Source organism: Balaenoptera acutorostrata, chromosome 18 (assembly GCF_949987535.1).
Source record: "Balaenoptera acutorostrata chromosome 18, mBalAcu1.1, whole genome shotgun sequence".
NCBI lineage: Eukaryota > Metazoa > Chordata > Mammalia > Artiodactyla > Balaenopteridae > Balaenoptera > Balaenoptera acutorostrata.
The window spans coordinates 29,508,229-29,523,780 of record NC_080081.1 but is presented as its reverse complement, the minus strand read 5'-3'; the positions used below and the strand labels follow the sequence as shown (position 1 = coordinate 29,523,780).

At 34.5% G+C, this 15,552-nt stretch overlaps 1 protein-coding gene across 14 annotated transcripts in view; it reads right to left on the bottom strand.

Moving 5' to 3' along the window:
- MYCBP2 (MYC binding protein 2) overlaps window positions 1-15,552 on the bottom strand; it is a 272,533-nt gene that overhangs the window by 197,524 nt on the left and 59,457 nt on the right. For all 14 annotated transcript variants that reach the window (XM_057532563.1, XM_057532564.1, XM_057532570.1 and 11 more), the window contains 7 exons: window positions 14,682-14,755; window positions 14,404-14,542; window positions 12,758-12,834; window positions 11,676-11,880; window positions 9,962-10,126; window positions 7,490-7,648; window positions 2,362-2,566 (listed from right to left, as the gene is read on the bottom strand). In XM_057532563.1, the coding sequence (XP_057388546.1) occupies window positions 2,362-2,566; window positions 7,490-7,648; window positions 9,962-10,126; window positions 11,676-11,880; window positions 12,758-12,834; window positions 14,404-14,542; window positions 14,682-14,755 (1,024 nt within the window). The remainder of the gene's footprint in view (window positions 1-2,361; window positions 2,567-7,489; window positions 7,649-9,961; window positions 10,127-11,675; window positions 11,881-12,757; window positions 12,835-14,403; window positions 14,543-14,681; window positions 14,756-15,552) is intronic.

Genomic DNA, 15,552 nt, shown 5'->3' with positions numbered 1-15,552 from the left:
GAAAAGAAGAAGTAAAGCTGTCACTGTTAGCAGATGACATAACACTATTCACAGAGAATCCTAAAGACGCTACCAGAAAACTACTAGAGTTAATCAATGAATTTGGTAAAGTAGCAGGATACAAAATTAATGCACAGAAATCTCTTGTATTCCTATACACTAATGATGAAAAATCTGAAAGAGAAATTCAGGAAACACTCCCATTTACCACTGCAACAAAAAGAATAAAATACCTAGGAATAAACCTACCTAAGGAGACAAAAGACCTGTATGCAGAAAACTATAAGACACTGATGAAAGAAATTAAAGATGATACAAACAGATGGAGAGATATACCATGTTCCTGGATTGGAAGAATCAACAGTGTGAAAATGACTATACTACCCAAAGCAATCTACAGCCTCAATGCAATCCCTATCAAACTACCAATGGCATTTTTCACAGAACCGGAACAAAAAAGTTCACAATTTGTATGGAAACACAAAAGACCTCAAATAGCCAAAGTAATCTTGAGAAAGAAAAACGGAGCTGGAGGAATCAGGCTCCCTGACTTCCGACTATACCTCTAAGTTACAGTAATCAAGACGGTATGGTACTGGCACAAAAACAGAAATATAGATCAATGGAACAGGATAGAAAGCCCAGAGATAAACCCACACACCTATGGTCACCTTATCTTTGATAAAGGAGGTAAGAATATACAATGGAGAAAAGACAGCCTCTTCAATAAGTGGTGCTGGGAAAACTGGACAGCTACATGTAAAAGAATGAAATTAGAACACTAACACCATACACAAAAATAAACTCCAAATGGATTAAAGACCTAAATGTAAGGCCAGACACTATAAAACTCTTAGAGGAAAACATAGGCAGAACACTCTATGACATAAATCTCAGCAAGATCCTTGTTGACGCACCTCCTAGAGAAATGGAAATAAAAACAAAAATGAACAAATGGGACCCAATGAAACTTAAAAGCTTTTGCACAGCAAAAGAAACCATAAACAAGACGAAAAGACAACCCTCCGAATGGGAGAAAATATTTGCAAATGAAGCAGCTGACAAAGGATTTATCTCCAAAATTTACAAGCAGCTCATGTAGCTCAATATCAAAAAACCAAACAACCCAATCCAAAAAATGGGCAGAAGACTTAAATAGACATTTCTCCAAAGAAGAGATACAGGTTGCCAACAAACACATGAAAGGATGCTCAACATCACTAATCATTAGAGAAATGCAAATCAAAACTACAATGAGGTATCACCTCACACCAGTCAGAATGGCCATCATCAAAAAATCTACAAACAATAAATGCTGGAGAGGGTGTGGAGAAAAGAGAACCCTCTTGCACTGTTGGTGGGAATGTAAATTGATACAGCCACTATGGAGAACAGTATGGAGTTTCCTTTAAAAACTAAAAATAGAACTACCATACGACCCAGCAATCCCACTACTGGGCCTATACCCTGAGAAAACCATAATTCAAAAAGAGTCATGTACCACAATGTTCACTGCAGCTCTATTTACAGTAGCCAGGATGTGGAAGCAACCTAAATGTCCATCGACAGATGAATGGATAAAGAAGATGTGGCACATATATACAATGGAATATTAGTCAGTCATTAAAAAAACCTGAAATTGAGTTATTTGTAGTGAGGTGGATGGACCTAGAGTCTGTCATACAGAGTGAAGTAACTCAGAAAGAGAAAAACAAATACAATATGGTAACACATATATATGGAATGTAAAAAAAAAAGTGGTTCTGATGAACCTAGGGGCAGGATAGGAATAAAGCTGCAGATGTAGAGAACGGACTTGAGGATACGGGGAGGGGGAAGGGTAAGCTGGGACGAAGTGAGAGAGTAGCACTGACATATATACACTACCAAACGTAAAATAGATAGCGGGAAGCATCCGCATAGCACAGGGAGATCAGCTCCGTGCTTGTGACCACCTAAAGGGGTGGGATGCGGGGGGGGGGGGGGGGATAGGGAGGGTGGGAGGGAGACACAAGAGGGAGGAGATATGGGGATTTATGTATACATATAGCTGATTCACTTTGTTATAAAGCAGAAACTAACACACGATTGTAAAGCAATTATACTCCAATAAAGATGTTAAAAAATAAATAAAATAAAATAAAGTAAAAGGTTTAAACAAATCAAATGAAAGAAAAGCACAGTAAATAAAATAACACTGAAGTAAATTATAATAGAAAACAATTATAAGAATTATAATTATATGCCAGTGTGACTTTAAGAACAGCACAACAGAATGAACTCTAGAGTAAACCTTGAAAAGAAATGTGTTTTGCGTGATTTCTACTATTATTGTATCTTGAGTATTAGTCATTCTCTTACCCTCCAGGGACTCTGTCCGGACGCCCACTGCTGACACAGCTGGCTCCGTAACCGGTACAGTCTCCACACACGGTGCACACCATGCACTGCTCCAGCTTCCACTTGTGCATGCCTGGAGGACACATCATGGACTTCTCGTCTTTATCATCTAGCTCTTCTTCCAGGTCCTCATCCATTGCTGTTGCCATATTTTCAACTCCAAACCCTATTTGAAAGATCAGTTTATAATTTTCATCTAGATTATTCCCATGTCTAAAAAACTGGTAATTTTATTTCCCAATTAAAAAAATGTATAACACATACTAATCCCAATGAATATACACAAGAATGATAATATATTAGAGGAACAAAAATAAAATTTAGTTTAGGGACCACTAATAAATGCTCTCTCCATTTCCTTTCTGCAAAAAGAGGCAGTGATGGCAGGAGTATCTCGTAGCTGTTACTTTCTGTCACTCGTACTTCTAATTTTTTCTGATTTTAGTCCCTACTCTCCATCCTCACCGCCAATACTTTTGTTCAGCAGACCAAAGAAAGTTTCTCAACCACATTCTAAAAGCCAAGAGTTCTCCAATCTAGAACATCCTCTCATTGTTGGAATTTAGCCTTTTTTTTTTATTGATTTATTTAATTTATTATTTATTTTTGGCTGCGTTGGGTCTTCATTGCTGCATGCAGGATTTCTCTCCTTGCGGTGAGCAGGGGCTACTCTTTGTGGCAGTATGCGGGCTTCTCATTGCGGTGGCTTCTCTTGTTGCAGAGCACGGGCTCTAAAGCGCAGGCTCAGTAGTTGTGGCGCAAAGGCTTAGTTGCTCCGTGGCATGTGGGAGCTTCCTGGACCAGGACTCGAACCCGTGTCCCCTGCATTGGCAGCTGGATTCTTAACCACTGCGCCACCAGGGAAGCCCGGAAATCAGCTTCTTAAAATATGTATTTGATCCTATGACTTCACAATTTACAAACCTCCCATGTCTTTCAAAGGTCTTCAAAAGAACAAAACTTCTTAGGAAGATACAGTCAGTCGCAACATGGCTCCCGATTTTCTCCAACCTCATTTCCTCCATGCAAACTATATTCCAGCTGAACCTAAATTCCCTCTGCTTTACAAACATCCTGTGTCCTTTCACATGCTCAGGGCCTGTGCTCATTCCTGCTCCACCTGTATCTCTCTGCCTCATTTATCGGATGCCTCTTCCTATCTCATCTACCAGAGAAACTCCTTTTCAGCCTTCAAAAACTCAACTCGGAGGTCATTTCCTATGAAAGCACTTACAGTTTTTTCCAGGGTAAGTGATTATCTCTTCAAAGCCTGTTTATACCTCAATTACAACTTATTTAATTGTGTTATAATTCATTCAACTATTGTTTTTTTGATTGAACACCAACTATGCCCCAGGCATTCCTTTATGTCAGAGTCAGCAAACTTTTTTGTAAAGGGCTAGATTGTAAATAATTTAGGCTTTGGGGGCCACATAAGTTTATGTCACATTTAAAAAAAAAATAACCCTTTATAAATATAATATACATTCTTAGCTTGAAGGGCCATACAGAAACAGGCCCCTGAGAAGATAAGGCATCAGATTATGGTTTGCAAATCTCTGCTCTGGGCACTGAGGACTGTGATAATGAGCAATTACAAAGCTTGCAAGCTAGTAAGAAAAACTGACATGAATCAAATAACCATACTGAAAAGTATAAACACACAACTGCGACAGAATTATGAAGAACATACAGTGCTACAAGTCCATATAATGAAAGAGCAAATCTGTGGGAATCAAGTAATTATTTTTTATGTTTGTCTTTCATAGCAGACCTAGATCCTCAAAGACAAGGTTCTATCTTACTCACTTCATCACTTATTCTTAGTCAACCTTATTCTCTGACCACTTACACTTGTAACAGACTCAGTACAAGTCTGTCTAATCAAAAAATGAACTCATAGGATACATAATCTTTTTTATTTTTGCCAATTCTAATCTGTGGACAGGTTGAGAAATTAGATAGATGACCAAGTATTGGATAACTATGTCAAGAGTTAGAATAAAGCAATCCTTAAGAAGGCATAAGTCATATTTTTAACAACAACAATAGCTAAACCACATCGAGCATTTACTTGTAACTGGCTCTACACGTATTACTCATTTACTCATCCCAACAATACTATAACTATCATGTTCAAATTAATCTCCAAATTCAAAGCAATCCCAACCACTGTGACAAGTAGAAAAACGGATTCTAATGCACATGGAAAATAAAGGCCCCAACCTGACTACATAAAGCAAAAATTTATAAAGAAAAACAATGATGAACTTGTCTAAATTTAAAAATTACATACAACAAATGAAACCATAAATAAATGTGAAAGATAAGCCACAGGTTGGTCAAAGATATTTGCAAGGCATACAGTACAGTATACAAAAAATTCCTACAAATCAATAGGAAAAAAGGCAAGCAAATAAGAAAAGTCTGAAGAGAATCTGACTCACTATTAATAGTCAAAGGAATGCAAATTACAAGAGAGACTCAGTAATTCTACTCCTAGTTAAATACCCAAAAAAAGGGCACTCATATCTTCACCAACATTTACTAGAATGTTCACAGCAACACTAACATAAGCTAAACTAGAAACTACCCCAATGTCCATAATACTAGAAAAGATTTTAAAACTGTGGTATATTCACGCAATTTAATACTATACAATGATGAGAATGAACAATATATAACTAGCTGGTAACAATATGGATGAATCTCATAAAGCTGAATGAAAAGAAACTAAACACGAAAGAACTCATACTATATGATTCCATTTATATAAAGTACAAATGCATGCAAAACTAATTTATAGTGTTAAGTGGAGAGGTAGACAGTAACTGGAGAGGCACATAAAGGGGGGCTTCCTGGGATGCTGGTAATATTCCTGATCTTGGTGCTGATTACATGAATGTGTTGTTCATTTTGTGACAATTCATCAAGATGGGCACTTATGCTATGTGTACTTTTCTACATGTATGTTATACTTCAATATAACAAAAAATTACAATGAAAAACCATGTCATAGCCATCAAAATGACAAAAATCAGTCTGTCAATACTATTAGTGTGATATGGAAAATCAGACTTTACTTCTAAGAATATCCATTGGTACAACCTCTTTCAAGAAAAATCTAGCAAAGTTGAAATCTACAACACTAGAGAAAAGTCTCACATACTTCTGCCAGGAAACATGAATAAAGGAGGTTTTAAAATTATTTATAATAGTGAAAAACTGGAAATAACTCATCTATCAGCAGGAGAATAGATAAACTGTGATATGTTAGTCGCACGGTTTATTACACAGCAGTTAACATGAGTCATCCAGATTTATATGTACCAGTGTCACTATATTTCAAACACAATGGTGAGATTAAAAAAAAAATTTACAGAAAAATATAAATAGATTAGCACTTATAAAAATCTTCTTTTTATGTGTAAAATATGAGCATATAATATACAAAATATATAAAAACAAGTACAAATACAGGAACATGACTGAAAGGATATTAATCAAAGTCATGATTGTGACTAATTCTGGAGAGAGATGGAGTACAATAATAAGCCTTAGAAGGGGAATGTGGGACACTTGAATCTTATCTATATATTTTTTTACTGAAAAATGGTAAGACGTGGTGGTAGATACACAATTTTTTTACATTGCAATATTATTTTCTGTACTTTTCCTGTTTTCTTTTCAAAAACATCTTTTAAAAAATCCTTTATTTCTTTGCAACTCTGCAACCTGTATTCATTATGTGTCTTATGCTACCAGTTTGCTTTCTAATGCATTACTTACTAACAGAGTGGGTGTGATTTATATTAAGTAAAAACAACTTTTAACAATTTCATTTTGGTTATTACAAAATTTACCTTAAGAATCCAGAACATAGGTGTAAACATAGTTTCAGGATAATAAAGAACAGTTTTATTCAGTTCAGAACTCTTATAAAATATAATTTGAATCTATATTTATACTATATATAGAAAACTAAGCTGCTTCTCTCCTTTATGCCTAGTAGGTGTTATCCAAATCCATGGCTCACTAGTTCAGCAAGAAGAAAAAAAAGTTTCCATTTTTGAGTAATTCATTTCATTTTGTTCTCCCCTCTTCTTTAAAATCAATATGCTCTAATAGACTTACTCTTTTAAAAATTAAAGTATTTTAAATACACACAAATATAAATAAGGTGAAGAAAAAAAATAGAGGGCTCCTGATATCCAGATGAGCCTGCCATCAAGAAGGCCCCAAAAAAACTAAACTTGTTTTTGTTAATTTATACAAATATTAATCCTCAAACCCATTCATGCTTTAAATACAGTTTAGTGCTTAATTCTAATAATATGTCTCTATTTCCTATTCTCCATCTATACAAAATTAAAAAGAGAAAACCTGAAATTGGAGTGAAGGGTATAGGACAACACTGATAGCAGCTAGAAGTAAAAACTGAGAGTAAGAATGAGGTAGACACAACTATAACCAACAAACAAACAAACAAACAAAAAACCCACAACAAACATGGCAAAGGATTAACCCCTCTCATCCTTCTTCAACAGCCTGAGTGTTGGGGCAAAGGATACAGTATATAAGGTGCATCTACAATTTCACTCTTGATAAAGGGTCAAGTATTCTTACAGATCACTCTTAGTTGTCAAGAACTGACTAAACTACAGGTAGTACATGCTGTTAAACAGGAAGATAATATTTGCAGATAGACTGCTGCCAAAAATTGTTATAACTAAAACATGGGGTATGAAAGGACCGAATAACAAAGAGTTTCAAAAATGCACTTTTCTGGGATAATTCAACGACTAAAAATGCTAAATCAAAGAAGTGCTATTACATTTCATATAAAATTAAGAAAAAGATACAAGTAAGCAAGCTCATCTGCTCAGAAATTAGAAGTCTAAAGTATATTGATTATTCCAGTGAGTGATAGACTGACAAATAAATAAGAAATTTAGTAGTTTTCATAACTTTTAAGTATGAAGTCAAAAAGCCACTTGTTTTTTAAAGAGTAAGATTCTTCACCACGGTGTTCTGAAAAGCGATTGAAAAAAACAACACAAAATTTAATATCCGCACGTTGAACACCTACCTTTCCCACCTTGGCTCACGGCACCGGTGTCGCGCCCACATTGTCCTTTATTATTCACACCGAACGTCCAAACTTCTCCATTCTTCATTAAAACACAAGTATGAGCTTTGCCCATAGCTACCTGAGTTACAAAATGGCCCTTCAAATCTGTTACCAAACCTACAGGAAAGATACAAACTTGGTGAGAAACAACAAAAAAGCCTTTCTGGGCCTAGTAAACCATCAGTAACGTAAAAGGACCACTTCAACGCAGAACTTTTCATTTCTGGGATAAAATAACCCACCAAGACGGGAAATAGTAGCCAAAAGATGGGCAGGGTATCAGTAAATTAATTTTATAATTTTGTAATGAAGCTTCAAACTCTTAAAATGTTATCATCTAGATTTGGGACAAATCTTTACTCTGGCATTAGCTCAAGCCTGCTTCTCCTGAACGCTTGCTCTAAGTGGCAGCACCGCTCAACAATTCTCAGAAGGGTCACTAGATTTCAAACTTTCCTGACCCAAGAACAACGGAACCTCTGAATCATGTACTTTACTTGCTTTGACCTGCCTCAGCAAAACAGAGTAAAATACTCACCAGAGTATTCTGAAATAACATTGTTTTTGTAGAAACCTGCGAGATTTTCCAAAGCAGTATTTTTCGAACATTTTTAATCTACAATGCTTTCTTCCACAATCCAACGTACAGCTAGTTCCTAAATTTCACTTATTCACATATTGCATTCATTATAGTTGCCATATCCAAGTGCCACTCATATTATCTTAATATTTTTTGCATCAATTTTAAATTTGACTAAAGCATTTTAACCTTATCCAGTAGTAATAACAGTAAAAATCAAAGATTGTTGAGTATTTTTATAACATACACTAAAATATAAACATTTTTAAAAAGTTGAAGTATTTGTTTTATTTAAATCACAAACAATATAATTCTCATACCACACTTTGGCAAAACTGTTCTATATTATTAGTTCAGATACCACTTCCTTAAGGTGACCTTCCCTTTCACCCTATACTAACTTAAGTCTTTTGGTTAAGCATACCTCAAAAATTCCCATTGTTAGTATTTAGCATACTTGAAAAAGATATGCATATACAGAAATAGTATTTACTATTATTAACAGTATTAGCTGACATGTCTTGAGCCCTTACATGTGCCAGGCTCTGTTCTAAGCATTTCATAAGCATTATCTCCTATAACCTTATAACAGCCATAGGAAGCAGGTATTATCATTAGCTCCCTTTTACAGGTGGAAAAAAAATGAAAAGTTAAGAAAAGCTCTGAAGAGTTATGTAATTTAAGCTAGTTAGCCAAATAAAAAGTGGCCATGCCAGGGTCTGAGTCTATATCCATAACCATTAGACCACATATCTCTAACATTTAAGTTCTGTAATGGCCAACTGTCTCTCAGAGCCTCAAAGGGAAAGGGACCATGTCTGTCTGGTCCACCAAGCCCTGACATATTGTTAGTTCTCAATAAATATATGCTGAATAAATGCACAAGTTTCCGTAAGCCTTAGCCAAGAGGATTTTAGCAAGCAATAGTTACACTGAATATTATTTTTAAACTATACATGAGCCCACCTCCAAATTTTGATTCACTCTGACAGTTGAGGCCAATTGAGACTCTAGATATTACCACATTAAACCATCTCATAAGTCACCTGAGCACAGTTCAAATTAATAATGGACAGTTATAAACGTTTGATATATGTCATTTCCCCCGCATGAGACAATCAACTAAGCTTCTAATCAGAAACTTCGTTAATTCTGATTTCCTTTTTACAGAGAAATTTATAGGCTTTATATATTTACTTCATATAAAATCCTTCCAAGTGGGTTGCCACAATCATTTTACTCATTTCTAAATGCTAGAAAGAAAATATAACAACCAAATATGACAAGTTTTTGAGATTACAGTTTATAAATATAAAACCTTTTATTTGGCTAGTTCTATCCCTCATATCCACTACTTGTAGTTATCAGTCACTCAGTCACTCAACAAGTAATTCCTGAGACCCGACCATGCACCAGACACTGTGCTGGGAACTGGGGATATAATAGGAAATAAGAGAGAGACAGCCTTTCTCTAACTACCCAAGAATAGGGGGAGGTAAATAATCCATCAGTTATAAATTCGCTAAGTTATGAAAATCATGTCCCCAGGGTACCACCAGGAACATGTCACATGAGCGTCTAACCGAGCCTAGGGAGAGCTTTCCAGAGAAAGTAACAGCTAAGGTAGAGCTGCACTAGTCAAGCCCCATGATTAGCTCTGCAGGAAACTAGTGACACTGTTCCCAGCAATAAGGCAGGAAGGAAGAACAAAACACTGTACTTAGAAAGAAATGTGAAAAATGTAGAGAAAGCATGCTACAAATGTTAATTTTCTAGATATATCTTTGTAATACATATAGTATAGGACTTTCTGTGCATAAAAGTGAAACGGTGTTTTAAGTTTAACTTACTTGAACTATCAGAGTAAATGGCATCTTTTCCAAACATGTATAGCTCTCCATCTTTAGAAATAACAGAGCTACTTCCATTATTGCAGGCTGTATACACCACAATCTTTCCTTCCATCTTAATTATCTTTTTAGGTTTATAAGGTTTTGATTGCCGTCTGCTCTTAGCTTAAAACAAACAAAAAAAATTTAATTTAAGGCATCTATGTACAAATAAAAATAATGATTTGTATATAAAGCCCAAGGAAAAATATATCATTTGCATTTATCATACACTTTATTTATTTATTTTCACAAAGGCCTGGGCTTCCCAACATGTCAATTAAATGAGTCAATCTGAAAGCCTCATCTCGTTAAATGTTTATTAGGCTATTGCTATCAGATCCTCCTCTTTGTAGCACACTGAAATTCCCAATGAAAAACACCAATTTTCTACCAAACTTCTGGGGAGCCCAATCTCTAGATTAGCACTTATATTATCAATACCATTCCATTATCATATATATATATTATATTTATATAGAATATATATATTATATTTATATAGAATATAAATATATAAAGTTATATATATATATATATATAATTTTTTTTAATCCGTTTACTCTCAAACTCTATCGCACATGTATTCCTCCAATAGATCCTGGAAAGTAAAATCAGTTCCTCATTCATTCAACACATATTTATTAAGCAGCTACATCTAGTCAGAGATTGAAAGGAAATATGCATATGGAGGGAGAGCAAACAAATTTAAACGTAGATGATTTAAGCAGTCTCTGCTCTCAAAAACTAAATCCCTGAATTGAGCAAAAGATGGGAAATACCAATCTTTTGTTCCCTTAGTCAATCCCAGTTTTTGCATGCCTTTCTGATTAAAAACATATTGCTGTGTTGGATACAATTCTGGGATTAAAATACCACTATATCTTTTCTTATAACATGATCTATATACTTATATACAACAACTAAGTTATCTGGTGCTTAAGCAAAGGAAGAATGATGTCCTCCAAATGCTAGAAGGAAAAACTGGCTGGGCTGAAGTTTCTGAGGTATGGTAATACACTTCATAGCTATTTGAAGGGATTTTTTTCAGGATAACATTTATTTACACATGATTTCTACATTAGATGTTGACTTCAGACCTAATCCTCATAAGATGCTACCCCAACTACTACAATGTATAATGTACAAGAGAAGTTACAAAAACAGAAAAATGATCCTTTGAGGAAGACTGAACAGAAGCATAGGAAAGCTAAGAGATAAACGATAAAAATCGTTTAATTTTTCATTGCTTAGGAATTTTATCACAATGAAATAACACCAAGAACAGTGTTTCATAACTGACACTATTATACAATTTACATAAGGTTTACCTCATTGTGAAATATATACTCTTTCCAAAATTTCCAATATATTACTTCCAAAATATTCTTTCTAAAATAATATACTGGAATAAATAAGCTTTTTAAAATAACACCAACTGACAAAACAGATAAATAGCCATGCATGCAATGCATAAGGCATATAAAAATTCATGAATATGAACTCTAGTATGAAATCAGCAATCATAGCTCTTTAATGAACAGTACACCACAACCATTAACTGAATATTCCTCCGTATAAAATCTTCTATTAACTTGGGAAGGTTAGTGCTGTTGAAATTGATACATCTTATGTTAATAAATTCCACAGTATTTTTACTGAATAGTCAACTCACTTGACTCTCCATCTTCTCCTTTACTAGCAGATCCTGTAAAGAATATGCTTCCATCTTCTGCAACTAACAGGGCATGAGAGCCATCATGTCCAACTGAGAAGTGCACAATCTTTGGGGATTTCGTAATTGGTAGCTCAACCCATTTTCCTGCTGAAGGACCCCCTTGTTTGATTCCGAGACTCTGGTATTTGCCAGTGTAATATATCTTAACACATTAAAAAAAAAACAAAACAAAAAAGGAATTATAGTGCCTTTTGAAGTAGTGCACCAGGTTTCACATGAGAGAAAAACAACCTCCATACTTTATTGAAAATAAAAATAATAAGAACTCAAACTCTTTCTTTACTACTATTCAACTTCTGAGAGCTGAGCAGGAAAGAAATAGGCATATTTTTCCAAAAATATACAGTTCACAATAGTTTTTTCATATCTACTCAGGATACTGATCATCTTTCATAAGTATCCTGAATAGGTATGAATAAATATATGCCATAAATATACTCTAAACATACAACAGAAGGAAATTCATAAAACTGTCAATTCATTTTTCCCAGTGAAAAAAGGCTTACATACAAATATACTGTATATGCCTCATAATTTTAATTTTCAGCATTCTTTTAATTACCTTACTTTATCCTCGCACCCACCAGATAAGAAAAAAATCTTCCATCTCTATAAATAGATCTCTACAATCTATAACTTAATTGTACATGCTCCTACTTTCCCCAGCTTGTAGTCTATATATGTCTGCACATTTACAAAAATTGGCAAGGGATAACCTATTCAAAATAAACCCAATTGTGAATTCAGCCCAGCTCAAAAAATTACACAAAGAGCTCCAAAATTAAATATCTGTAAAAAGGTAACATTTTATAAAGTTTATGAAGTTTTATACTCAAATGTTACAATTTTCTTTGAAACATTATTTCAACATGAATGAAATTTTACTATATAAAAAAATTGTAATCAAACTTTAAAATATGATTGTTTAAACATGTGAACTATGTAAGCTAATCAACTGATTATACCAACTATCTCTTAAAGCAGATAATGTAATTTTTAATCCTAAAAGAATAATTTACCTTTCCATTTGCTGTTTTCATTAGTGCAAACTCTCGTCCTGCACCAAGAATTGCTGACTCCTCATCAAATCCAGTACCTGATAATACAACAAGACTTAATAAATACTGTTACATTTTTTTAAATTAATTAATTTATTTATTTATGGCTGTGTTGGGTCTTCGTTTCTGTGCGAGGGCTTTCTCTAGTTGTGGCAAGTGGGGGCCACTCTTCATCGCGGTGTGCGGGCCTCTCACTATCATGGCCTCTCTTGTTGAGGAGCACAGGCTCCAGACGCACAGGCTCAGTAGTTGTGGCTCATGGGCCCAGTCGCTCCGCGGCATGTGGGATCTTCCCAGACCAGGGCTCGAACCCGTGTCCCCTGCATTGGCAGGCGGATTCTCAACCACTGCGCCACCAGGGAAGCCCTGTTACATTTTTAATATGAATAATTTCAAGCACAACTTGTGTTAGTTTGAGTGACGAAAAAGTCAATTCAATTAATATCACTCAAAAACAAGGATGACAGGGTATGTCATATGCCTCAATTTAAAAAAATATTAACAGTAGCCACACTACTCCAAGGAAAGATAAAGTTACCATAAGCTTCTTAATTTGTATCAAATTAGTGCCAAATTATTTTTTTAATGTTAAAAAATTGTTTAAATCAATGTCAGCCATATTTCTTGAATGAATGAATGAACTAATTTTTATTGGGCATCTATTAGCTATCAGGCATTATAGAATGCATGAGCCTTTTCCTATTTGATCCTCACAACTATACTGCTTGGCTTACAAATGAGCAAATATATAAAGCATGGTGAAGTAAGTCCTGACATGAAGCGTCTGGGCTTGAACAACGCCATTCAGATATTTGAATTAAGGTATTTCAGATTCCCTGTTCCAAGTTTTTTTCTATAGAAGAACATTGCATGTAGCTACTCCATGAACTTGAATACATATGTGTGCACATATACACAAAAACCCTTATGTACATTTTCAAATTGTGAAACTACGAGTAAATAATTATATAGCACATTTTATGAGTTTGTCCAATTACACAAACTACTAATGAGTTTATGGGATTTTGAAATCTAAAAACTATGAGTTTAATACAATATTTTTCTATGGAAAAACAAAAATACTACACAAATGCAAAGTAAATCACTAATGAAGTTTAATAAATTTAATAAGATAACAGTCAAAAAAGTTGGGTCTTGCAAGGAATCCCACAAGTTAATAAATGGAATTATTAAACCAGGAACAGTATGGCAAACCAATATTGAGACCCTCATGGAAACTAGCAATCCTAACTACTACTATGACACTGCATGAGTAAGTATACTAAGTCCAAGAAATATTCTGCGGACGTCTGCATTTCTGTATCCAAATGAAAGATTCTTAAATCAAATGTTAGGTCAATTACCATTTTCACAATCTATGGGACCATTCTATGACTATCCTGAAAGGCTGTTCAAATAAAAATCAAAGGCTTCAAGTTACTCCTAGTTATTTGTACATATTAATTCGTTAAGTGTGCTTCATAGTAACAGACAGCAAAATAGCTACCTAATATAAGCTACAATGTTGAAAACACAATGTTAGTTTTCTAAAGAAAAAAGAATCTGAAAATTAAAACGTGGGAGAAAGGTTTTTTTGACCATCTTACTTATAATATGCAAGTCCTTTTCCAAATCAAATAGTGAGATACCACAGGCATGCAAGCATTTTCTGGCCAGCTTTAGTTGTAATTCTTGTTGTAGCACAGGCTCAGTGCTTGTGGCAAATATTCTGACAACAAAGCCATCCTAAAAGAAATAAAACATCCATAGTCTTTTGTTACATGAATTGATCTTCTAAGGCTCTACTTTCCAACTAATAAAAATCAAATAATTTACGAGAAAAAGATTCCATTTATACCAGCTTCTCATGACTCAGAATACTTACATCTCTGGAAGCAGCTATCTGATTAATATATTCTCCATCAGTGAATAAAATATTTTGACCTTCAGTGTGGCAATCTGTGCAAGAGGAAGAAACAGCAGTTACATTACGATATAAATAAACACCTCACAAAATGACTTTACTCCTCTGTTGAAGTCAGAATGAGAGTTCTCCACACAATAAAGGTAATTTAAACTCAAAGGGAGACTGTGCTTTTTAATAAAGAGTTACAAATTAGCAGAAACTAAACAATTCAACTAATAATACGCATTACATTTTGTGCTTACATTTATAAATCTTCCATAATCAAGGACCTGAGAGCCCACCTAATTTCAAAATGAACTAGTATTAGATATAGTCTGATAATAAACATGCACCACAATGAACAAACTATAATGTGGTTATAATCAATTCAATACAATCACATGCGAGGTAGGCAACACTCTACCTTCAGACATACATCACAGTCATTAGTGTCACAGAAAAATACAGATAGACCTGAAGCTTCTGCATTTGAGGTCTATGGTGTCCAACTACAGATATCCCTTGCTTTATAATATAGAACTGGCTGTACAGTTTCCACTTAGGTTTAATGCTTATTCCCAGTATTTTTAGCATTTAGCATGCTATACACTTTTTAAATGTTCACCCTTCATAGAACAAATCTATGGTTATGTGTTTCTTTTTGTCTGAAAGTTTTCATATATTTTGGCTGAAATGCCGTATTTCATCAATACTGTATATATCTCTGTGGAACAGTGCACTATATACTTTGATCAAAATAATGCACAAGTGCAACTGCAACAAGGGATACCAGTATTACAGAAGGACCAGTGGGAAGTGTGTTAGTGATTGCTACTAAATAACGTGAAAC